The 24,159-nt window shown below is 45.8% G+C and overlaps 1 protein-coding gene across 1 annotated transcript in view; it reads right to left on the bottom strand.

The window, feature by feature from the left end:
• The window catches only part of LOC120932331 (solute carrier family 22 member 5-like), a 100,353-nt gene extending 78,010 nt beyond the window's left edge, over positions 1-22,343 (bottom strand). Inside the window, exon 1 of the mRNA XM_040344645.1 lies at positions 21,809-22,343. Within this exon, the coding sequence (XP_040200579.1) occupies positions 21,809-22,201 (393 nt within the window). The 5' untranslated portion in view covers positions 22,202-22,343. The remainder of the gene's footprint in view (positions 1-21,808) is intronic.
• Between the last annotated feature and the right edge of the window lie 1,816 nt (positions 22,344-24,159).

Below are 24,159 nucleotides of genomic sequence, written 5' to 3'. Positions count from 1 at the left end.
GCCATTTGTTCCGCAAGGTACTTTTTTCAACCTTATTTTAACCACTTAACCACTTAAGACCCGGACCTTTAGGCAGGTAAAGGACCTGGCCAGTTTTTGCGATTCGGCACTGCGTCGCTTTAACTGACAATTGCGTGCGACATGGCTCCCAAACAAAATTGGCATCCTTTGTTTCCCACAAATAGAGCTTTCTTTTGGTGGTATTTGATCACCTCTGCAGTTTTTATTTTTTGCGCTATAAACAAAAATAAATAGAGCGACAATTTTGAAAAAAAAAATCAATATTTTTAACTTTTTGCTATAATAAATATCCCCCAAAAACATAAAAAAAAAAAAAAAAAAAAATGTCCTCAGTTTAGGCTGATACGTCTTCTACCTATTTTTGGTAAAAAAAAAAAAAAAAAAATCACAATAAGCATTTATCGATTTGTAAACGCTATAAATTTTGCACAAACCAAATTAGGGGTTGGTTTTATTGCATTTTTATTAATATTTTTTTTTTTACTACTAATGGCGGCGATCAGCGATTTTTTTCGTTAATGCGACATTATGGCGGACACTTCGAACAATTTTGACACATTTGAGACCATTGTCATTTTCACAGCAAAAAATGCATTAAAAATGCATTGTTTACTGTGAAAATGACAATTGCAGTTTGGGAGTTAACCACGAGGGGACGCTGAAAGGGTTAAGTGTGACCTCATCTATTTCTAACTGTAGGGGGGTGTGGCTGTAGGTGTGACGTCATTGATTGTGGTTCCCTATATTAAGGAACACACGATCGATGACGGCGCCACAGTGAAGAATGGGGAAGCTCTCACACAGCTCTCCCCAATCTTCAGCTCTGGGGACCGGTCGCGGGACTCCAGCGGCGATCGGGTCCCACGGTCACAGAGCTTCGGACCGAGTTAAGTGTGACCTCATCTGTGTTTCTAACTGTAGGGGGTGTGGCGTCATTGATTGTGGTTCCCTATATTAGGGAACACACGATCGATGACGGCGCCACAGTGAAGAATGGGGAAGCTCTCACACAGCTCTCCCCAATCTTCAGCTCTGGGGACCGATCGCGGGACTCCAGCGGCGATCGGGTCCGCAGGTCCCACGGTCACGGAGCTTCAGACCGTGTCGCGGGCACGCACCTGTGACCCACGGCTGGGCACTTAAAGAGGACGTACCTGTACTTGCTTGTGCCCAGCCGTGCCATTCTGCCGACGTATATGTGCAGGAGGCGGTCCTTAAGTGGTTAAGGACCGCCGCACGACGATATACGTTGACAAAATGGCACGGCTGGGCACAAGGGCGTACATGTACGTCCCCTTTAAGATCCCAGCAGTGGGTCCTCTTCTCCATGACCATCCCTGCGATCGGGACACAGAGAGGAAGAACGGGAAGAGGTAAGTGTAAACAAATCTCTTCCCATACTTCCTAGTGAGCCTGTCACTGATCGTCGTTTCCTATGACATGGAACAGACTATCAGTGACATCACACGCCCAGCCACGCCCCCTAACAGTAAGAATTACTCCCTTAGGGCACACTTAACCCCTTAGTGCCCCCTCCTGGTTAACCCCTTCACTGCCAGTGTCATATTTACAGTAACCAGTGCATTTTTTAGCACCGTTCAAAATGTCAGATGTGTCCGCCATAATGTCGCAGTCACGATATATATAAAAAATAAAAGCTGGTCGCCGTTATTACTAGAAAAAAACAATTATCAATAAAAATGCAATAAAACTATCCCCGATTAGGTAGACGCTATCAATTTTGCGCAAACCAATCAATAAATGCTTATTGTGATTTTTTTTTACAAAGAATATGTAGAAGAATACGTATCGACCTAAACTGAGGAAAAAATAAAACATTTTATATATTTTTAAGGATCATTATTATAGCAAAAAGTAAAAAATATTGAATTTTTTTCAAAATTGTCACTTTTGTTTAATAGTGCAAAAAATAAAAACCGCAGAGGTGATCAAATACCACCAAGCTCTATTTGTGGGAAAAAAAAAAAAAAAAAGGACGCCAATTTTGTTTGGGAGCCACGTCGCACACGCAATTGTCAGTTAAAGTGACGCAGTGCCGAATCGCAAAAAGTGGCCTGGTCTTTAAGCTGCATAATGGTCCGGGGCTTAAGTGGTTAAATGTTTCTCAAAGCGGAACTTCTGTCATTTTTTTCAACTTTCCATCTATTAAATCTTCTGCCCTTGTTGTTTTAACTTTGGATAGTGTGAAGCATATGCTTCAGTGTAATTCTCCCTACTTGTTTTAGTTATATTATGTGTGTTAGAGGTAAAAAGGGTTTATGTGTTACAGGCTGATTGAAATGTTAATGACCCTTCTTCAGCCAGCTCCCTAGTTCAAATGGTAATTGATTTAGTGTGTTGTGTGGAAAAGCCCTGTGTTTACTGGTTACTGTGATTAGATAAGTGGCTCATGTTAATTATGCTGATTGCTTCATTGTGGTAATTATCTCTCTATATGCGGGGTCGAGCTGTCTAGTTAATGTATTTAGTACAACTAGTAATTAGCGTCACTGATCTCATTGTCTAAAGAAATGTGTCTTGAAGAATCGGCACCGAGATGTCTGCCTGTCCTCTGTATTAAGAGCCCCCACTGTGTGAAAAGGGGGTGGAGATTTCATTGTTCTTTGATTGGTGATTAGCTTGTAAACGGTATATATAACTAGCTGAATGCTGCCATTAAAGCTGTCTTGTTCCAGCAGTAAGCGTGACCCATGTGTGGCTTAATGGGCGATCTCAGGAATATTCATCCTAGTGGAATATTGGGTGATGTTCTTATGGAAGAAGGGAATCTTTGACGGGGATATCATACCAATACCGTCACAATTGGTTGGCAGCAGCGGGATTTTCCCTTCTACTCTCCTTTACACCCGGATTCCAAGCAGACACTGGAAGAACTACTGGAAGTTCGTGGAAGGATTGCTAGCAACAAAACCAAGCGGGTCATCATAGCAGAATCAATGGAGCTAGACCAGGAGGACGGGATTGCAGCAACGCCAGCAGTACAAGAGATGGAGACACCAGTGATTCAGGAGGAGGCCAACAAGCTAATGAGAGAGAAGCTAGCATGGTTCGGTCCGAACCCAACGGCGGATGTGGTGCTGAGAGTGATGGAGCTACAGGAGGCTAAAGAAATAAGAGACGCAGAACTACAGTTAAAACTGGCAGCAGTCCGACAAGCAGCCGCACATTCTCCAAACAGTGAGTACAGCACAGCAGACACAAGGAAGATTCCGTTTAGCGCTTTTAAAGCTTTTGATGAAAAGGACTGTGAAATTGATAACTACCTGGCAGATTTTGAGAGACAATGTAACCGGCACCGAATAGCTAGAAGAGAGTGGGCTGCAATATTGTCAGGCAAACTGTCAGGCAAAGCTTCTGATGCTTTCCGGACCATGCCAGATCAGGATATCCATAGCTACGCCAGGGTTAAAGAAGCGCTCCTGGCTCGTTATGCAGTAACCCCAGAGTCCCACCGACAGAAGTTCAGGGACTCACGCAAAACCACAGAAGACTCTTACGCGGAATGGGCATGCCAGTTATCCCTGTCGGCCTCTAACTGGGTTAACAGCAGCCAGGCCACCACCGCAGAGGACATTTTGCAACTAATGCTCCTGGAGCAATTTTACAATCACATCCAGACGGATGTCAAAGATTGGGTGAGAGATCGCAGGCCCATGACTCTACCAGAGGCCGCGAAGTTGGCGGATGAATATGCGGATACTCGCAAGACAAACCAGGTCACACCACGGGTACAACCTCCACGACCAACCGCGCCCTCACACCCACCAGCCGCTAGATACCAACCTCCTAACAGACCGGTGACATCTAGCCCTCGCTATCCACGCCAGGAGGACAACGAACAACGCTGCTTCCGGTGCAAACAGCTGGGTCACTTCAAGCAGAATTGCCCCATGAATGACAACACCAGGTCAAATTGGTCTCAACCTGGGTACCGCCCACCAGCAGCAGCCCATTGTGTAGACTCGGCTTGGGATCCCCAGGAGCTGGGTCCAGAAGAACCATTGGACACCCTTTACGAAGTCCTCACGGTACAATCTGTTATTACGGACAACAGGGAACACCATTGTCAGCTGGTCATGGGCGACAGCCATGAGCCGGAGGGGCCCTGGAGGGAGCTGGGCAGAAAGAGGCACCGCCGGCCACCCTCCAAGAAGAAGAGGTCCTGGAAGCCGTATAACAAGCTGACATGGGAGGAGAAGAAGCGACTGGAGGAGAGGGAGTCGCAGCGGGCGTCCCAGATGCGGGCCGAGATGTTCGCCAAGGGCCCACCGGTGGCCCCTTACACCACCACCCAGTTCCTGATGATGAAGGACCACGTGGAGAGCCTGCAGGACATGAGCAAGCAGGAGCTGATCCGTGAGTACATAGAGCTGGAGGAGTTCATAAGCCGCATGGAGGAGGAGAACAACCACCTGAGGTCACAGTGGGGTGACCCCCCAGGCTCCATGAACTGGAGATGGAGCTGGAGAAGCTCAAAGAGGAGAACCGGCGGCTGCGGAGGGAGCAGAGGGTGGCTGACCCTATGGGGCACTGATTCCCCCCCCCCCCCCGGACTCTGAGCACCAGTGCTACAGCATTTCAACAAATATAACTTTTTCTTTTTTTATGAATCTCCTGTGATTGTCACTTCAGAGCCATAACCTGCCCCCTCCCATAGTGGGACACCTAGACGGCGGTGCACAGACCCATTCGCTGTCTTCACACTGACTTCTGGTGACTCTGCAGATTGCACAAAGACTTGGGGACTGACCGGCGTGTGATCTGACGACCCGGTGGCATACCTGAGTCTAAAACAGTTGCCAAGGGAGGTCAGTCACGCCAAACAGAGTTAACATCGGACTAAAAGCTCTGAACCCGTCAACCCTACTGGACCAGGGAAGGTCCAACCGGGTTTGCCGGAGCAGGGAGAAAAAGGGGGGCCATTGTGAAGCATATGCTTCAGTGTAATTCTCCCTGCTTGTTTTAGTTATATTGTGTGTGTTAGAGGTAAAAAGGGTTCATGTGTTACAGGCTGATTGAGATGTTAATGACCCTTCTTCAGCCAGCTCCCTAGTTCAAATGGTAATTGATTTAGTGTGTTGTGTGGAAAAGCCCTGTGTTTACTGGTTACTGTGATTAGATAAGTGGCTCATGTTAATTATGCTGATTGCTTCATTGTGGTAATTATCTCTCTATATGCGGGGTCGAGCTGTCTAGTTAATGTATTCAGTACAACTAGTATTTAGCGTCACTGATGTCATTGTCTAAAGAAATGTGTCTTGAAGAATCGGCACCGAGATGTCTGCCTGTCCTCTGTATGAAGAGCCCCCACTGTGTGAAAAGGGGGTGGAGATTTCATTGTTCTTTGATTGGTGATTAGCTTGTAAACTGTATATATAACTAGCTGAATGCTGCCATTAAAGCTGTCTTGTTCCAGCAGTAAGCGTGACCCATGTGTGGCTTAATGGGCGATCTCAGGAATATTCCTCCTAGTGGAATATTGGGTGATGTTCTTATGGAAGAAGGGAATCTTTGACGGGGATATCATACCAATACCGTCACAGATAGTAAAACATTTTTTTTTCTGCCAGTAAATACCTTATACAGCCCACTTCCTGTTTCCTGTTTGGTCATTAGCCTAGGCTTATGACATCACGCACAACTCTCTCGCTCTCTCGTGAAAGTTTGCCAGGAAGGGAGGGGGTGAGTCATAAGAGGGCCAATGAGAGCTGCAGAGCTGGAGGTGTCTGTGTAAATCCAGGAAGTAAACAGGCAGCAGCTTCAGCTGCCCACAGTTAAAATGGTTGCAGCCAGACTTAGTGGATGGAGATTTCTGCAACATATTTGGCAAGTACTGAATCACAGTATATATAATATGCAAAGTGGTTGGAGGGAAGTTTCAGAATGGCACAGATGTTTTTATTACAGATTATGTGAGCAGCCTGCATTCCTCTTTAACAGCCATAGGTAGTAGTAGTCATTTTTCAAACCAGTTTAGGCAAGTTTAGCAGCAATTTTTGTTTGGGAGTTTTTTTATATTTATTTTTTTGGTCAGAATTTTATTTTCATTCTAGCCATTGAAATGAATTAATGCTGAAGTTCTAAAGTAAGGCGATTTTTCAGGTCACTATTTTTAGCCCTTTAGCGCCTGAAAAACGCCTCAGTGTGAAAGGGGTCTATGTGTACATGGACACATAGGCTTTTATCGAGTTGCGTTCAGGGGCTTTGGTAACAAAACGGCAAAAGCTCCTACATGCAAGTTTAGGAGCAGCAGTGTGCATGAAGCCTTAGGCGAGTTTAGGAGCAGTTGGGCATTTCTTTCAACTGCTCCTGAACTCTCCTCTGTTATCCTTTCAGTACATGTACACAGGGTCGTTTCTAGGCTTTTTTTGGAAAGCAAAAAACGCTGAGTTTAGAGGCATTTCATGCACCAAAAGCTTCTAAACGCGGTAACTCGCGTTTCGTTTACAGGCGTTCTTTTTTACCCAAATTTTTTAAAAAAAATATATATTTTTTTCTTTTTTTTTTCTCTAAGAAAACGCTTTTAAAACGCTGAAAAACTGACATTTTAAACGTGGGTTACTATCTGTCAAGTTAAATCGTTCAGGAAAGGTTGTAAAAAAGTGTTCTGTGTACATTTTCCAGGGTAGAGTAAATTTTGCACCGATATCCCTGTGGCAAAAAACTTTAGGGAATAAAGAACACTTTTTATAAGTGTTGTGCCTAAGAGCTGCCCAGCAGCACTGTCAAATTAAACAGCTGAAAAGGAACCAACTCTAGTAAAAGGAACAAAGGAGACTGGATAGGCCAGGAAGATGCTGATTGAACCCTAGTTGTGTTTAGCCGCTCCCACCATTTAGGGGAAGAGCAGGGACCTACACGGCAAGAGATTTTTACTGGGAACTGCAGAGGTGGTCAGGAGTGCATGAGGGGCTCAGGGTTGCTGCTGCTAGACTGTGTTAAAAGCCAGTATATGAATAAAATGCTACTGGCCAAATATATATTTATAAATATTTTTATAAGGCAGGTCCACACAGCTACTGAGATAGAGCACATTTTGTTTTTCGGGCTGGAAGTCCATCAGAGTGACAATGTCCCTAAACGTCCCGATCTTTTAACCTAACCCAAATGATTAAGGCCCCACACAGAGTAACCATTAGATTTTCTGCAGATTTTTGTCAGATTTACCAAAACCATGTAGTGCAAGGGCCTGCCTGGTTGCATACAAATTGAAACTCTGAGAGTCGGTTCACACACAGGCGTCACGACTTTGGGGGCGACTCGGCAAGACGATCTCAAGACGACTTGAGAGGCAACTTGCAAAATAACTTCTTTATTGAAGTCAATGCAAGTCGCCCCAAGTCGCCCGCAAAGTCGTACAGGAACCTCTTTCTAAGTCTGAGCGACTTGCGTCGCTCCTATTAGAACGGTTCCATTGAATAGAGCGGACCGCGACTTGTCAGGCGACTCAGCCGCCCGACAGGTCGCCCCTGTGTGAGCCGGCTCTTAAGGTTTGACCTCATATTATATGGTTTTGGTAAATCTAAAGGAAAAAAATCTAAAGAAAGTTGTATAGTGTGTATCCAGCTTAACCTTTCCTCAAGGACCCTTTCACACTGGGGTGGTTTGCAGGCACTATGGCGCTAAAAATAGCGCCTGCAAACCGACCTGAAAAAGCGGCTGCTGTTTCTCCAGTGTGAAAGCCAGAGGGCTTTCACACTGAAGCGGTGTGCTAGCAGGACCGCTCCAAAAGGACTTCTCCATCTTTGGAGCAGTAAAGGAGTAGTGCGTTTACCGATCCTCCACCGCTTCTTCCCATTGAAAGCAATGGGAAACCGCGGCTATCCTGCAGAGGCGCATTGCGGGCGGTATTAACCCTTTTTCAGCTGCTACCGGGGGGTAAAACCACACCGCTAGCAGGCGGATACCTCCGCAATTCTGACGGTAAAGCGCTGCTAAAAATAACGACGATTTGCCGCCACCGCACCTCCCGCCCCAAGGTCCACTTCCAATTCTGCAACAAAAAACAAATAGTATGAGACTTCTGCAAAAATCGAAGGAATAAAAGTTGCATTTTGCTAAACTGTAACCAAAAGAAGGCAACAGTACCACTGGAAACAAATAAACACTTGTCTATGGTTGAATTCACACCGTATTGCGGTAATAGTGAATGACACCCCGTTGCACATATACAGCAAGAAGAAATGCACTTGTGGCATAGCATACCCCAATGGACAGAGGGGCATGCTCTATGCATTATGTTGTCAACAATACCGCAGGTGAGGCAGTGGTTTATGGCCTCTGAATCACATGATGTACAACTGAGCTCCTACCCTGTTACAACACTAGCATTTTACACAAATAATCTCTGCTCACAGAACTACAAGACACACTTTTTTTTTGAAGCTGGCAGTGAGTTGATGAAACTCCTCAAGATGGCACTAGTACCAGCCATGGAAATAGCAGCTATACAACGTGGACCTTCATCTGACCCCCCTCACAAAACTATCACACAATCACAATGCTAGCAGCAGCAAATAAACAAAATCACTTCTATTCTCATCAAGCCCATACTCCTATTAATTACTTCCTGGTTAAAGTGTTTGTAAAGCCTCAAGGCTGCTGGCAATCAAATCCAGTTATGTGCGAGTGGCAGGCGGGGCCGAGTACCGCTGTTTGTCTATGGACGCAGTAGCGGGACTCGAAAGTGAGCCCGCGCGGATGCCCCCAGGGAAAGTGGCACCCGATGAAGAGGAGGGGCCTGGAGCGCCGAAGGGGGGGGGGGGGGGGGGGGGCACCCCAGAAGAAGAGGATTGGGGTTGCTCTGTACAAAACAATTGCACAGAACAGGCAAGTATAGACAGGTTTGTTATTTTTCTATAAAAAAAAATTGGTTTTACAACCCCCCTTTTTAACCTACCAATCCTTAGGAAAGATTTAAAATCCAAGATGCACCCCACCACTTGGTCAGACCATGCTCCCTTTTCTTTAGAAGTATGCTTAGAACCTAATAAAAGCAATAACGTGTCATTGGCAAATGAACGAATACTCCCTTAAACATGAACCCCCCCAAACGCTACCTAGTGTGTTACAGAAAATGTGGGATCAGTCCCCCACACCGTTATGCGATACAGCTCAGCGCAACACTCTTCTCACAATGGAATTGCACCAGTCAGAAAATAAACTGGCCTTCCATCCCTTAAACTCTTAAAATGCTGGTCATAAGAACTCAAAAGAAGTAGAGGATATGATAAAGGCCACAAGGCTGACACCATAGGTGTGCACAGCCTATTGCATTAGGGTGTGCACCCCAAACACCCATGCCTATCTCTGCAGCCTCAGCTGCATGGGACGGTGAACGAATGGTAAGTGCTCTACGCTGAGCGGCTTCCTGTTCATTCACAAGCTGAAGCATAGAACACAGTTTACTATGCTTCAGCTATGAATGGACACAGTGAGTGAGTGAGTGAGTATGTTCACTTTGTTCATTTAGAAGATGAGGGGCAGGTAAATTACATATTTACTGCCCCCTTCCCCCATTTCCATTCTGAAACATTCCCGGCAGCATCTGGAAGGAGAATAAAACAAGAAATTGGTCGCACACTGGAACTCCAAATTATCTTGATGTCATCTTTATTGTCAAAAGGGTCAGACAGATACAGGCAATGGTAGACGCGTTTCACAAGCGATAGCTTGCTTGTTCACAAACAAGCATCTGGAAGGAGAGGACGGAAGCCAGCTGTGGGGGGGCAACACGGCAAAGGGGTGTAGCCCAGGCAGTAGGGGGAATCTGCACCACATGTAGTGGTTAGGGTGTGCCCAGGCACACTTGGCACACCCCTTGCGCATGCCTATGGCTGACACTCTCCTTGCTCAGAAGTTACAAGCAAAGATGATTTTCCTTCAGCAATAAGAAACAATAATGGTACACTAATATATGACCCACCCCTCCAAAACCTCAAGACCAAGCAGATATTTCTGGTGATTACTATTGCCATTTATAGAGCACAGTTGGAGGATCAAGTCAAGCTACAATAAACCAGCGTTTCTCTGTTTCTCCACCTTTTTTCAGTCAAGACACCCTTTAAAATTCCATACACAGTCTCAAGGCACCCCATTCTAACAGGTAAAAAAATAAATAGTTTACATAATGCAGCAGCATCCACAAATATCCACCCAATGAGGCAATTTATTCTTCCAAAGAAAATATACCTTTACACACTAGTACCGATTAGCATTCCAGTGTTGCTCTTTTCCCAATTCTCTCCTTAACTCATAATGTGACCCCCAGTGCCCGCAGAGGGGGGGCAAGGGAGGGGCAATCAAGGGTGCTTTGCAGGTGCCCAATATCCTCTGTATAAATCAACCAATGATGCAATTGGATGTTAGGATACGGAGGCTGGAAGGTTGTAATGGTGCACCATGAACACCTGTGGCTTTGTTCATCTAAAAGGCAGGTTTTATCCACCCGCTGGCTTGTATACATTCTTTGGGGTTTTGTCAAGGCACCTCTGAAAAAAACATGAAGGCACACTGACTGAAAAAGGCTGGATTAGACACAGAAAACACATATTAATGACTACCTAGATATCATTAAAGCGGAGCTCCACCCTAAAGTAGAACTCCCGCTGATCGGAACCCTCCCCCCCTCCGGTGTCACATTTGACACCTTTCAGGGGGGAGATGGGTGCAAATACCTGTCTAAAGATAGGTATTTGCACCCACTTCCGGCCATACAGTCTCGGGTAAACTGCGGGCATGACGTCACCTCCCGTCCCCCCCCCATCCCCGTTGTGTTCTGGGGACACTCGGCTCCCAGAACACAGCGGGAGTCAATCGGCAGGCGTAGCGCAACTCACGCATGCGCCGTAAGGAACCAGGCAGTGAAGCCGGAGCGCTTCACTTCCCGGTTCCCTCACGAGGATGGCGGGGGGGCAGCAGAGTGACGAGCGATCGCTCGTCCTCTGCTGCGGATGGCGCTGGACTCCAGGACAGGCAAGTGTCCTAATATTAAAAGTCAGCAGCTGCAGTATCTGTAGCTGCTGGCTTTTAATAGTTTTTTTTTCAGCGGACATCCTCTTTAACCATCTCAAATTAACCCAGAGAATGGGCAGAATCGTTTTAACCACTCTGCAGAGATGGAGCACTTACTGCAGTCATCAAAAATCTACCAAATCAAAGTCCCAGGACCTGACAATTAAAAGACAGACATTCTCACAAATCCTTACAGCCTCTCTTTTATTCTGTTTATTCATTCTGTTGGCAAAATTGTCCTTCACTTCCTGTCATAGAAATGAAACAGCATGTTAGAGGAACATTTTCAAAATGAGGGGGAAATTCTTTAGATAGTTGTGTCCAGTGAGCAATTTCCCCTCTCCTTTTGTTCTGGAGTAATTTTGGATTTCCTCTCACTTTCTTTGTTGATAATGGTCACCAATAAAAAAAAAAAAAAAGGGGGGGGGGGGGTTAATGTTCTTAGTAAGGACACAGGCAGCAATACAAATCTAACAAAGTATAACCCTTCCCCATTTTAAATAAAAAAAATAAAATAAAAGGGGAGGACCAACATGCCAACATCCAATAATTGGAGAAAAAGGATTGAGAGAATGACGCTCTCAAAAAAAAAAGCGGACTTTGCAGCCACAACACGATGCAGTAATTTCATAATCGATTATTTGTTTCAGCCCTAGTTTCATATGGTTGGTGAGAGGTCCATTAAAAGGTACAACCAAATAATCAACAGGTCAGGTTCATGAACTCCCCCATGCTTGCTTGTCAACGCATTTCACACCTAATTGCTTTCTCAGGACATATTCAGTAGGTGCTGATATAGAATTAAAAAAAATATACAGAAAAGAAAAATAGGAAAATTAATAAGTATTAGGCCCCTTTCACATGTACGGATCCCGTGAGGATCCATACATGTCTATCCGCTTGCTCAGTGGGGATCACACATATTGAAAAGAACAAACACACAGAGAATAAAAAAAAAAAAAAAAGTTATAAAATGATATGCTTGCCTGAATGACCATGAAGATCAAGTAATGGGTGAAACTACACAAAACAAAGGAGAGCCAAATCAGTCCTTCCGGGAATCAAGAATTCAAATATTGAAGGCGTTCACCTCTCACATAGGACACCTGCACCACCAAAAGTCCATCCTTCCGGGTGACAAAAAAGAAGTGGCAGCTCTACAGATAAAATAATGCTCTTGGATAAATGTTTTAGGGCCAGTTCACACCAGATGCAGTTCCGTTTTTTTTTTTTTTTTTGCACCAATACAGTCAGGGTCCTTTCAGACGTCCTTTTAGTTTGTCCTGTCCGCTCCGTCGGCTCAGCGGGAATCCCCGCTGAGCTGTCGGCGGATAGGGCGGTCCCCGCACACAGTGCAGGGACCGCCCTATCTCAGCTCCGCTCTGCCCTATGGGGAACCGGATGCAGACGGACCGTCTGTCCGTCTGCATCAGTTCCGTTCCGCCGGACGGAAGAAAAATAGGGTTTTCTTCCGTCCGAAAACCGGATCCCTACGGACGCGGACGCTAGCGGATGCTCCATCCGCTAACGGACGCGTTCCCATAGGGATTCATTACAAGTCCGTTAACGGACTTGTAATGAACGGACAGGCGGAACGGACATGTGAAAGGGGCCTAAGTTCCGGCCACTTTCTGCACCGGAAACTGACTGCACTGGTGTGAACTAAAGCCATTGGAATACACGGAAAACATTGTGCATGCATTTTTAGTGCAGAAATAAAGCACACGGAACTGCGTCTGGTGTGAACTAGCACTAGAGAGTATTTCTTAGGCTCCAAGACCCATTTCACACTGGAGGCATTTTTCAGGCGCTTTAGAGCTAAAAATAACGCTTGAAAAATGCCTCATCTGCAGTCCCAGTGCGAAAGCCTGAGTGTTTTCACATTGGGGCGCTGCGCTGGCAGGACGTTAAAAAAAGTCCTGCAGGCAGCATCTTTGGGGCGCTCTAAGAGCGGTATATAAATCGCTCCTAAAGCACCCCTGCCCATTAAAATCAATGGGCAGCGCCGCCAAAGGCGCTTTCAACCCTTTATTCAGCCACTTGCCTCTAAAATGCTCCAAACCAGTGTTTCTCAATTCCAGTCCTCAGGCCCCCCCAACAGGTCAGGTTTTCAGGATTTCCATTATTTTGCACAGGTGATTTGATCAGTTTCACTGCCTCAGTAATCACCACAGCCTTTTCACACTTTCAGCCCTGGTTCACACTGGGTACGATTTGGAACGATTTGAGATGCGATTTGACATGTCAAATCGCATCTCAAATCGGCGGCAATTGTCGGCAATGGCACTGTCCTAATCAGTGCGACGCCGCATCTGCGATTTCAAAAAGTAGTTCCTGTACTATTTTTTGCGATTTCGGGCCGCGATTTACATTAAATTGCGGCCGAAATCGCGGCAAAATCGCGGCCGTGAAATCGCGGTAAAATCGCGCATTTTACCGCGATTTTTAATTCGCAGCAGTGTGAACCTAGGCTGACACTGCTCCAAACGAACATTTCCCAAGTCAGTTGGAGCTCTGTGCTGGGGGGGGGGGGGGGGGGGGGGGGGTGAATCAAGCACAGGAATCCAATTAGGAACATCTGGAGATATAAAAAGTGTCCCCATGTAATGAGCAAGCTCATTCAATACTTATAAGCATTGTAGTAAGGGGCTTAAAAATATTGCCTCATAAATATAAGGGTTAGAAGATGTATAATCCAATAGTGGTGATTAAAGATATGGGTGCTTTAAAGATCTGTATGCCAATAAGGTGTTTGATTGCTTCAGTTAGCCATTTTGTTGCTATTGACCAACAGAGCAACAGGAATCCATTGACCTTTTATGCCATACAATTACCTTACCCGAACCCTTTGGCCTTCGTTCCTAACTTCCTCATTACGTATCAAATACATTTCCGATACTAGACAGTATAAGACAAAGATGTATTTACTCTTTGCCATATCCATAGAAACCTTAGCAGCCCATATTCCTACTACAAATACATGGCAAATGATTTGTCATTTCCCCATTTATGGGTGGTGTCTTACTTCAACCACCGACTACCTTACCCAACCTTCATAAAGAACTTCCAATCTAAGGGGGAAAAAAAAAATGGGAGGATATCCTAGGGCAGGGGTGTCCAAACTTATTTTTAAAGAGGGCCAGATTTGATGAAGTGAACATGTGTGAGGGCCGAACATTTTGCCTGACATTCTTTGAACCATTAAAAGTCGGTCATCCGAGCACTAATACACAGCCCAACAAGAATTTTCTTGCCTTTGTGGCTGTGTGTGGTAAAGAGATGAGGTCAGGCGTGTTATTTGGAGATATAGATTATATATATATATATATATATATATATATATATATATATATATATATATATATATATATATATATATATATATATATATATATATATATATATATATATATATATATATATCTTGTGGCCCCAACGAATCCCTGAGCACCACTCAGGACTAAGGATGAGCTTGGGTGTGCTATTTGGATACACCGCATGTATCAGCGTATAACACGCACCTTCACTTTAGGAGGGAAGTTTCAGGGAATAAAAATTTACATTTTGAATAAAAGAACTGTGAAGCAAAATAAAGGGCCAGTGCCCACTAATGCAGCCTAATCAGTGCCCATCTGCAGCCTCTCCATTGCCTTGAATGCAGCCTCTCCATTGCCATGAATGCAGCCTCTCCATTGCCATGAATGCAGCCTCTCCATTGCCATGAATGCAGCCTCTCCATTGCCATGAATGCAGCCTCTCCATTGCCATGAATGCAGCCTCTCCATTGCCATGAATGCAGCCTCTCCATTGCCATGAATGCAGCCTCTCCATTGCCATGAGTGCAGCCTGATCGATGCCCATCTGCAGCCTCGGAGGGGACGAGGGGCGGGACGAGCGCCAACAGAATACATGCAGGAGAATCTCCTGTTTCACAGCAGCCTCTTTAATACAAAGTCCCGCCTCCTATGATAGACAGAGGAGTCGTCCAATGGCAGCCCAGGAAACGGGACTTCTTATTAAAGATGGGGCCACAAAAAATATATATATCCAAATTGCAATGGGGGGCCACATTAAACCGTAACGGGGGCCGCAATTGGCCCGCGGGCTGGACTTTGGACATGCCTGTCCTAGGGAGAGAGTTGTCATTACAACATATACAAAGAAAATACCTACAAAATGCGTTGGTATTATAGTGCTTTTAAATGAAACCACAGCTATCCAGATAGATGCTGGAGAGGTAAAAACACACAGAAGAACCCTGGCACAGATTTATTGTCTTTGACGGGCTCTGATTCCTTTCTGGTGACAGGTAAATGACCTCCTCACACATCTTCTGCACTAACCCACGAGTGGCACGTCTTCCCAACTAAGGAAAGTTATCTCAGATGTATTGACCGCAGCTCAAAGTCTAATAGCTTTGAGGTGGAAACCAACACCCCCCCGACTATTAATAGCCTTATCGTCATATAAGAGATGTACAAATAATGGAAGTGCTCACTGCGAGGTTTCTAAACCACCTTGACAAATGGATAAAGTCTTGGAAACGCGAGACGCTCTACTTCCCAATCTACTATAAAAAAGGTTTTCTGCAGTCAGACAGGGCTGTTTTCGAGCCCCACGTCTGATGTCCTCCTAGTCACCTTCCCTCTTGGGCAGGCCATACATGTTTCCAATTCCAAACAAATTTTCTTTCGAAAATCTTTTCAAAAAAATTCCGTTCAAATTTCGCACCATTAGTGGGACACACCAATGGCTGATTTTTGTGCGGCAATCTAATTTGAGTGATCGGACATGTTGGAATTTTTTTGAAAAAACAAAACGATTTTATAATAAATGATGGGAGAAACGTGTGAGAAATATAATTGAATAGGAATGCACATGGATGCAAGAAAAGAGAATTCCCGGAAAGAAAAGAAGATTCCCAGACACCAAACTTCTTTTCTGTAGCAACATGAGGTGAAATTGAAGGTTTGGTCGGTCGAATTTTGAAAAATCAATGGTGGCGCCATCGGAATAACAAAACGCACAAAAATTCTGAGGCCCTGAGAACGAATCGGCAGCTGCCGGATGGGGAGGGTAGAGATTTCCGGTCTCTCTACGGTATGACGTCACACCCGGGTAAACAAAACTGCAATCGCGGCTGAAAGCATGAGATCAGTGAATTTTTTTTTCATGATCTCATGCTTTCCGGCCTGGAAGAGAGATGTGGGGTCTTATTGTCCCCGCCTCTCAACGTAAAGAGAACCTGTCGCACACTATTCCTATTACAAGGGGTGTTTACATTCCTTGTAATAGGAATAAAAGTGATCAAAAAAATAATAAAAATGTAAAAAAAAAAAAAAAAAACGCCCCTGTCCCCGGTAGCTCGCGCTCAGAAGTGAACGCACACATAAGCCCGCCCACATATGTAAACGCCGTTCAAACCACACATGTGAAGTATCGCCGCATGCGTTAGAGCGAGAGAAATAATTCTAGCACTAGACCCCCTCTGTAACTCTAAACTGGTAACCTGAAAAAATAAGCGATTATTTGCTCTTTTTGTACTTATTTTTGTTTTTTTAACCCCATTATGTTACTAAACATCTCAGGCCGGGTTCACACCTCTGTTTTTTGGCGCTTTTTGCAGAAACACACTACAGTTCATTTACATGTTTTCCTATGGGACACGTTCACATCCATCATTTTTTTCAGCTGCTGCGTATTTGGAAAGGGCAAGGACTTTTGTACCCAAAACGGTGCTATTTTTTTTTTTTTTATTCAATATACTTCAATGGAGAAGCTGCAGAAAAGCATGTAATGTGTTTTTGCGACAATTTGTGTTTTGTAATCTGCCCAACAACAAATTGGCCCCAAAAAAATGTAAAAATAATTATTATTATTTTTTTTTTTTTAAGGCCATTATCAGATAAATCGAAACAATAATCGGCCAACTAATCGATTATGAAAATTATTGTTAGTTGCAGCCCTATATAGATATAGATATAGATATATAAATAAAATGTTTGGGGTTCTGAGTAATTTCTAACAAAAAAAATTATGATTTCTACATGAAGGAGAGCAGTGCCAGAATAAGCACGGTATGGAAGTGGTCAATTCCTCCTTTTACACTTGTATGACTGCAAAGTCGCACGACTTGAGTGCATCTCTTACACCTCATTCACACCCCATTCACACGTGTTCGACTTGGAATGCGACTTTTGACATCAAAGTCGCATGACTAGTTGTACCCCATGTTTTCCAATGATAACCATTCATATATGTGTGACTTAAAGAAGAACAACTTCAAATTAGTTCATGCACTACTTTGGGCCGACTTTCATGCAAATTGAGAAACATAGACTTCAATGTTAACCCTTTTAAAGTTGCATGAAAGTCATACCTGAATGTTTTACATGCAACAGTGGGTCAGACTTTGCAGGGGGACAACAAGTCACAGCCAAGTCGTTCCATTCCAAAGTAGTGTTAAAGCTGGAGTCGTAAAAGTGTGAAGGGAGCCTGACGCAACTTTCTATGGGTGCAACTTTGGATCTGACCAATGATAATGGACAACTGTTTCGACTTTTATGTGACTTTTCAGGATTTACATTGCAGTCTATGGCATGAAAGTCGGACCAAAGTAGTGCAGGAACCTTTTTGTAAGTTGCACATATTTGACCATGTCATTGAAAGACATTGGGTGTGACTTTTCATGCAACTTTAGTGTCCAAAGTAGCATTACAAGTTGCACAAATGTAAATAGAGCCTAAAGCCTCGTACACACGATCGGATTTCCATTTTGGAATTTTATGCAAAGAGCGTTGGCTGTAAACTTGTATTGTATACAAAACGGCAAAACATTGTTGGTCAACCTACACGGAACAATGTGTTTTTTTTTCCAGCTTTTAACGCCACCCTTTGGGCAACTTCTGCTAAGGTTGTCTTGGGCCCCTTTCACACTGGGGCGGGAGGTGCAGTGGCGGTATAGCGCCGCTAAAAATATCGGCGCTATACCGTCGGAATTGCCGCGGGATTCGGCCGCTAGCGGTGTGGTTTTAACCCCCGATAGCAGCCGAAAAAGGGTTAATACCGCCTGCAATGCGCGGTTTCCCATTGTTGCCTCAGTGTGAAAGCCCCCCGGCTTTCACATTGAGAAGGCTGGGCAGGAGTTTTTCAGGCGGTATTAAGGCGCTATTTTTTAGCGAAGTACAGCCTGAAAAACTCATCAGTGTGAAAGGGGCCTTATGGTTAGCAATGGTTCGGAGCATGCGTGTTTGTACTTTGGATTTTTTTTTCCAACGGACATGTGTACACACGATTGGATAATCTGACATCACACATTTGTTGTCGGAAAATTTTAAAACAATCTTTCCCACATGTATTACATTGTTTATTATGTGCTTGATGTGCGTTATGATGCACATGTTATGTATTATGATGATTTCATGCGTGTTATGATACACGTGTTATATGTATTATGAAGTCTTCATGTGTGTTGTAGGAATTATGATGCCTTCATGTGTGTTATGATACACGTGTTATATGTATTATGATTGCTTGACGTGGGTTACGTGTGGCTTGTACCATCAACACAGACAGTGCTGACAGTAGAAGCCATTGTGTTCTGGTGGGGGGGGGGGGCAGGCGTTCCTACCGGGAGAGCAAACTGATTATTGCTAGTGGCTATAACAGCCGCTGGCAATAATCGCATGTAAAATCCAGCAGCCTGGTTGTACCCAAGTTGATCAAAGGGGTACATTAAAGGGGTTTTCCACCCATTTTGTAAGTTTATTAAAAGTCAGCAGCTACAAAAAGCGTAGGTGATGGCTTTTAATAAACCGACACTTACCTGCTCCACGGCTCCAGCGACGCGCCGAACGGGGCTCCGCTCCTCGCCCCCCCTCGCCGGCGTCTTCATGCTCAGTGTGGGCACCCGGCCGTGACAGCTTTCGGCTTCACAGCCGGGCACCCACTGCGCATGCGCGAGCGGCGCGGCCCGGCGCCATCTGATTGGACAGGCGATCGCCGAGGACCTGTCACGTGTCCTGGGCGATCGCCTACAGCAACCCCTTCCTGTAGGTGATTAAGCTTAATCGCCTAGGCGATTAGGCTTAATCGTCTACCCGGAAGGAGGAAGTGGGACAGGAAGTCCCACTCCTCCTGAAGCCCCCACTCCCCCCCCAAAAAAATGACATGCCAAATGTGGCATGTAAGGGGGTGAGGAGTGGGATAAGCGGAAGTTCCAAATTTGGGTGGAATTCCGCTTTAAGCCTGCCCATACATGGTTCGAATCTCGGTCAGTTCCTGCTGAATCGGGCAAGAGAGTCAAACTATGGCTGGCTTTAGACCTCATGCACACTGGACATTTTTCAACTGCTCCTAGGGGTGTCTGGCATTTTTGTCCCTGCCTCTTAACACACCTGTATAAACCATGCACACATAGGCTTTTAGCCTAGGTCCACACTGACAGCGGGAATGAAAGGAAATCACACAATTTCATTCCTGCATGTCAGTCTTGACTTCATGGCCGATTTAAGAGACATCGGTGCAGGTTGATGCACAGATGTCTATGGAAAGTGCACCCCGAAGTCGCCAAAAGTAGTACAGAAACTACTTTTGGGAATCAGTGCAGCGCTGCAAATGTGGCGTCACACAGATTCGGACGCTGCCGTTGTCGGCAATTGCCGCCAATTTGGAATGCGATTTGACATGTCAAATCACTCCAATGTGAACAAGGGAAAAGTCTGTCTGTGGAAATTAACCCTTTTATGACTAAGCCTATTTCTGACATTTGGTGTTTACAAGTTAAAATTTGTATTTCTTGCTAGAAAATTACTGTAAATGTAAACATCCCTTGTGACAGTAATAGGTGGTGACAGGTACTCTTTATGGAGGGATCAGAGGTCTAAAAGACCCCAAATCTCTCTGTTACACTTCAAAGTATTCAGAACGACGAAAACGGCGATTCTGAATACTGTATATATATTTTTTTTAATCCGGTGCCATTGGCTGCCGAATAAACTGGAAGTGACGTTGTGACGTCGCTTCCGTGTTTACATTCAGGAGACTGAATCAAAGCCATTTACGGCTTCGTTCCAGTCTGTGGCTAGGGCCGGAGGTGGTGCATTGTGGATTGGGTCTCCCGGTGGGATGGGAGGCTCAGTAAGAGCGGCAGAGGCGGCGGGAGGGGGGGGGGGGTGTCCTTTCCCGTTCCTCCGGTATAACAACCGAGTGGCTTTTAGCTGCATCGGTTGTTATGCCTGGATCGCCAAGCGCCTGCTCTAAAACAACGGTACCGGGATGATGCCTGCAGCTTTGGGCACCATCCTGATATTAACCCCGAAAGCTGAGGCCGCATATGAGCGTACGCTCAGCGGCAAGGGGTTAAGGATGAGTTCCGGTGTGTTCACAAAGCCCACGTGCAGAGTTTGCCAGGAAGTTGGCACTGCGCTAATCGCAGGCAGTGAGACATTGTCCCGATGCGCACCTGCAGAGATCGGGAAATGTCTCACTGCCTGTGATTAGCGCAGCGCAGTGCCGACTTCTTAGCGGGCTCTGCACACACGCCGGAGCTCATCCTTAATTGGTGTAAACCCGTCTAAACACATGTCTAGAGCTTGAGCCTTAATTCATTTCAATGGCCAGAATAAATGACCTTTCTGGCCAATGAAATGAATCAGCATCCAAATGCTTGATGGGACTAAATGCGTTAACAAGCGTCAAGCGTTTTTTCTGCTAAAAATTCCACAGCCAGAAGGAAAGGCATCTAGGAGAGATAAAGAGACGTCCAGCTAGGGCTAGGGTTAGGGTTAGTGTTAGGGCTGAAGTTTGGGGTTGGGGGTTTTCCCATTAAGAACAAGGCTAGGACTCAGAATTTGGAACAGGGACCTCCCCCAGAGGTCAAAGATCAGAAGCCAGGTTCCCAGAGGTCAAAGGTCACGGGGCATGGTTGACCCACCCCCACCAAAGTGTACCGCCTACCTCAACTAAGTCTGGAATGAACAAGTTGGAAAAAAGTGCTTTCCCCGACTTGTTCATTTCCCGGTTAGTTGGGGTAGGCGGTACACTTTGGTGGGTGTGGGCCAACCACGCCCTGTGACCTTTGACCTCTGGGAACCTGGCTTCTGACCTCTGGGGGGAGGTACCTGTTCCAATTCCTGAGTCCTAGCCTTGTTCTTAAAGGGAAAACCCCCAACCCCCATTCACATCTTTGTTTTTCTGTTTGATGCGTCTACCATTGGGTTGGAAAACGCATCAAACAGAAAAACAAGGATGTGAATGAAGTGTAAAGGCCTGTACACAGGAAGAGAAAAATACGATGGTGTGATATCTGATGGTTAGTACATAGCTTTACAGAGCTGATCATGACATTCCGTCAGATATTATCTGAGGGGACAAACATGAAATATTTTCTTGTAATCAGTACAGTGTTTGTCCAGAAATACAACACATGACATCACTTGGGAATTTTTATTCTGTCGTAGGAGAATTTTCAGAACTTTAGTAGCCTCTTCATTTCCGATATGGAGATTAGTATGCCAAAAAGGTAAGTGAGTGTGGATGAGGGAAGAACACATACCTTGGTGTGAGTGGGCTCTTAGTAAGTGGGGTGCAAGTAAGGAGTATGGTGGAAACAGACCTGATAGAGGTGATTGGAAGAAAGTGAAAACTGACAAATATGAACAAGCTGACTGCCAAGATTTATGAAGGCCATCCGATCACACTAAGTCCAGGCTGAGGAAAGGTGTCCACCTGCCCCCCATTGTCCCCCCCTCACCTCAGTGATGACAGTGGAGTGATAGATGTCCTTGTCATAGTCCCATCCATCCAGACACTTCTCCTTCTCTAAGTCACTGACATTGATATGTAGTCCAGGAAGAAGCCCCACATCAGAGAAGTTCCTCAGGGTGTCCAGCTTGTATCTCCAGCACCTGCTCTGTACCAGAGCCCCATCCTTCTCCTCCCAGGGGATGCTGACATTCCTCCATGCCAGGCTCAGGTTGGCATTTTCCGGTACACGGCACCGGTGCTCAGGGGTGGCTGCCAGGAACACGGCGGAGAGCCCGGTGAAGCCATTGGGGATGATACTGGCACTAAGAAGGAAGAAGATGGTGAGCTGGAAGGGACCCCACTCTCCAAGGAAAGAGATCGCCTCATCGTAATCACGCATGACTGTCAGCGGGCGGGGAGAGGCGGGAGCGGAAGAGGACGAGCGATACACACAGGAACCGGGACCGGGCTCATAGGACGGCCATTTACTATGCCCGGTGTGTATACACAGGCCTCACATGGGGGGGAGGGGAGGAGGAAACACGGGGCGGGCTGTACTGGGCGTGTACACACCTCCAGTGACAGAGACACTATGCACGCTGACATTGTCTCCTCCTCTATAGGGGACACTCACTCTTCACACTGACATTATCTCCTCTATAGGGGACACTCACCCTGACATTGTCTCCTCTATAGGGGACACTCACTCTGCACGCTGACATTGTCTCCTCTATAGGGACACTCACCCTGACATTGTCTCCTCTATAGGGGACACTCACTCTTCACACTGACATTATCTCCTCTATAGGGGACACTCACCCTGACATTGTCTCCTCTATAGGGGACACTCACTCTTCACACTGACATTATCTCCTCTATAGGGGACACTCACCCTGACATTGTCTCCTCTATAGGGGACACTCACTCTGCACGCTGACATTGTCTCCTCTATAGGGGACACTCACCCTGACATTGTCTCCTCTATAGGGGACACTCACTCTTCACACTGACATTATCTCCTCTATAGGGGACACTCACCCTGACATTGTCTCCTCTATAGGGGACACTCACTCTGACATTGTCTCCTCTATAGGGGACACTCACTCTGCACGCTGACATTGTCTCCTCTATAGGGGACACTCACTCTGCACGCTGACATTGTCTCATCTATAGGGGACACTCACCCTGACATTATCTCCTCTATAGGGGACACTCACCCTGACATTGTCTCCTCTATAGGGGACACTCACTCTTCACACTGACATTATCTCCTCTATAGGGGACACTCACCCTGACATTGTCTCCTCTATAGGGGACACTCACTCTTCACACTGACATTATCTCCTCTATAGGGGACAGTCACCCTGACATTGTCTCCTCTATAGGGGACACTCACTCTTCACACTGACATTATCTCCTCTATAGGGGACACTCACCCTGACATTGTCTCCTCTATAGGGGACACTCACTCTGCACGCTGACATTGTCTCCTCTATAGGGGACACTCACCCTGACATTGTCTCCTCTATAGGGGACACTCACTCTTCACACTGACATTATCTCCTCTATAGGGGACACTCACCCTGACATTGTCTCCTCTATAGGGGACACTCACTCTGACATTGTCTCCTCTATAGGGGACACTCACTCTGCACGCTGACATTGTCTCCTCTATAGGGGACACTCACTCTGCACGCTGACATTGTCTCATCTATAGGGGACACTCACCCTGACATTATCTCCTCTATAGGGGACACTCACCCTGACATTGTCTCCTCTATAGGGGACACTCACTCTTCACACTGACATTATCTCCTCTATAGGGGACACTCACCCTGACATTGTCTCCTCTATAGGGGACACTCACTCTTCACACTGACATTATCTCCTCTATAGGGGACAGTCACCCTGACATTGTCTCCTCTATAGGGGACACTCACTCTTCACACTGACATTATCTCCTCTATAGGGGACACTCACCCTGACATTGTCTCCTCTATAGGGGACACTCACGCTTCACACTGACATTGTCTCCTCTATAGGGGACACTCACCCTGACATTGTCTCCTCTATAGGGGACACTCACCCTGACATTGTCTCCTCTATAGGGGACACTCACTCTGACATTGTCTCCTCTATAGGGGACACTCACTCTGCACGCTGACATTGTCTCCTCTATAGGGGACACTCACTCTGCACGCTGACATTGTCTCATCTATAGGGGACACTCACCCTGACATTATCTCCTCTATAGGGGACACTCACCCTGACATTGTCTCCTCTATAGGGGACACTCACTCTTCACACTGACATTATCTCCTCTATAGGGGACACTCACCCTGACATTGTCTCCTCTAT

The sequence above is a fragment of the Rana temporaria genome, chromosome 3, assembly GCF_905171775.1.
Source record: "Rana temporaria chromosome 3, aRanTem1.1, whole genome shotgun sequence".
NCBI classification, from domain to species: Eukaryota; Metazoa; Chordata; class Amphibia; order Anura; family Ranidae; genus Rana; species Rana temporaria.
This window is presented reverse-complemented; position numbering and strand designations above follow the sequence as displayed.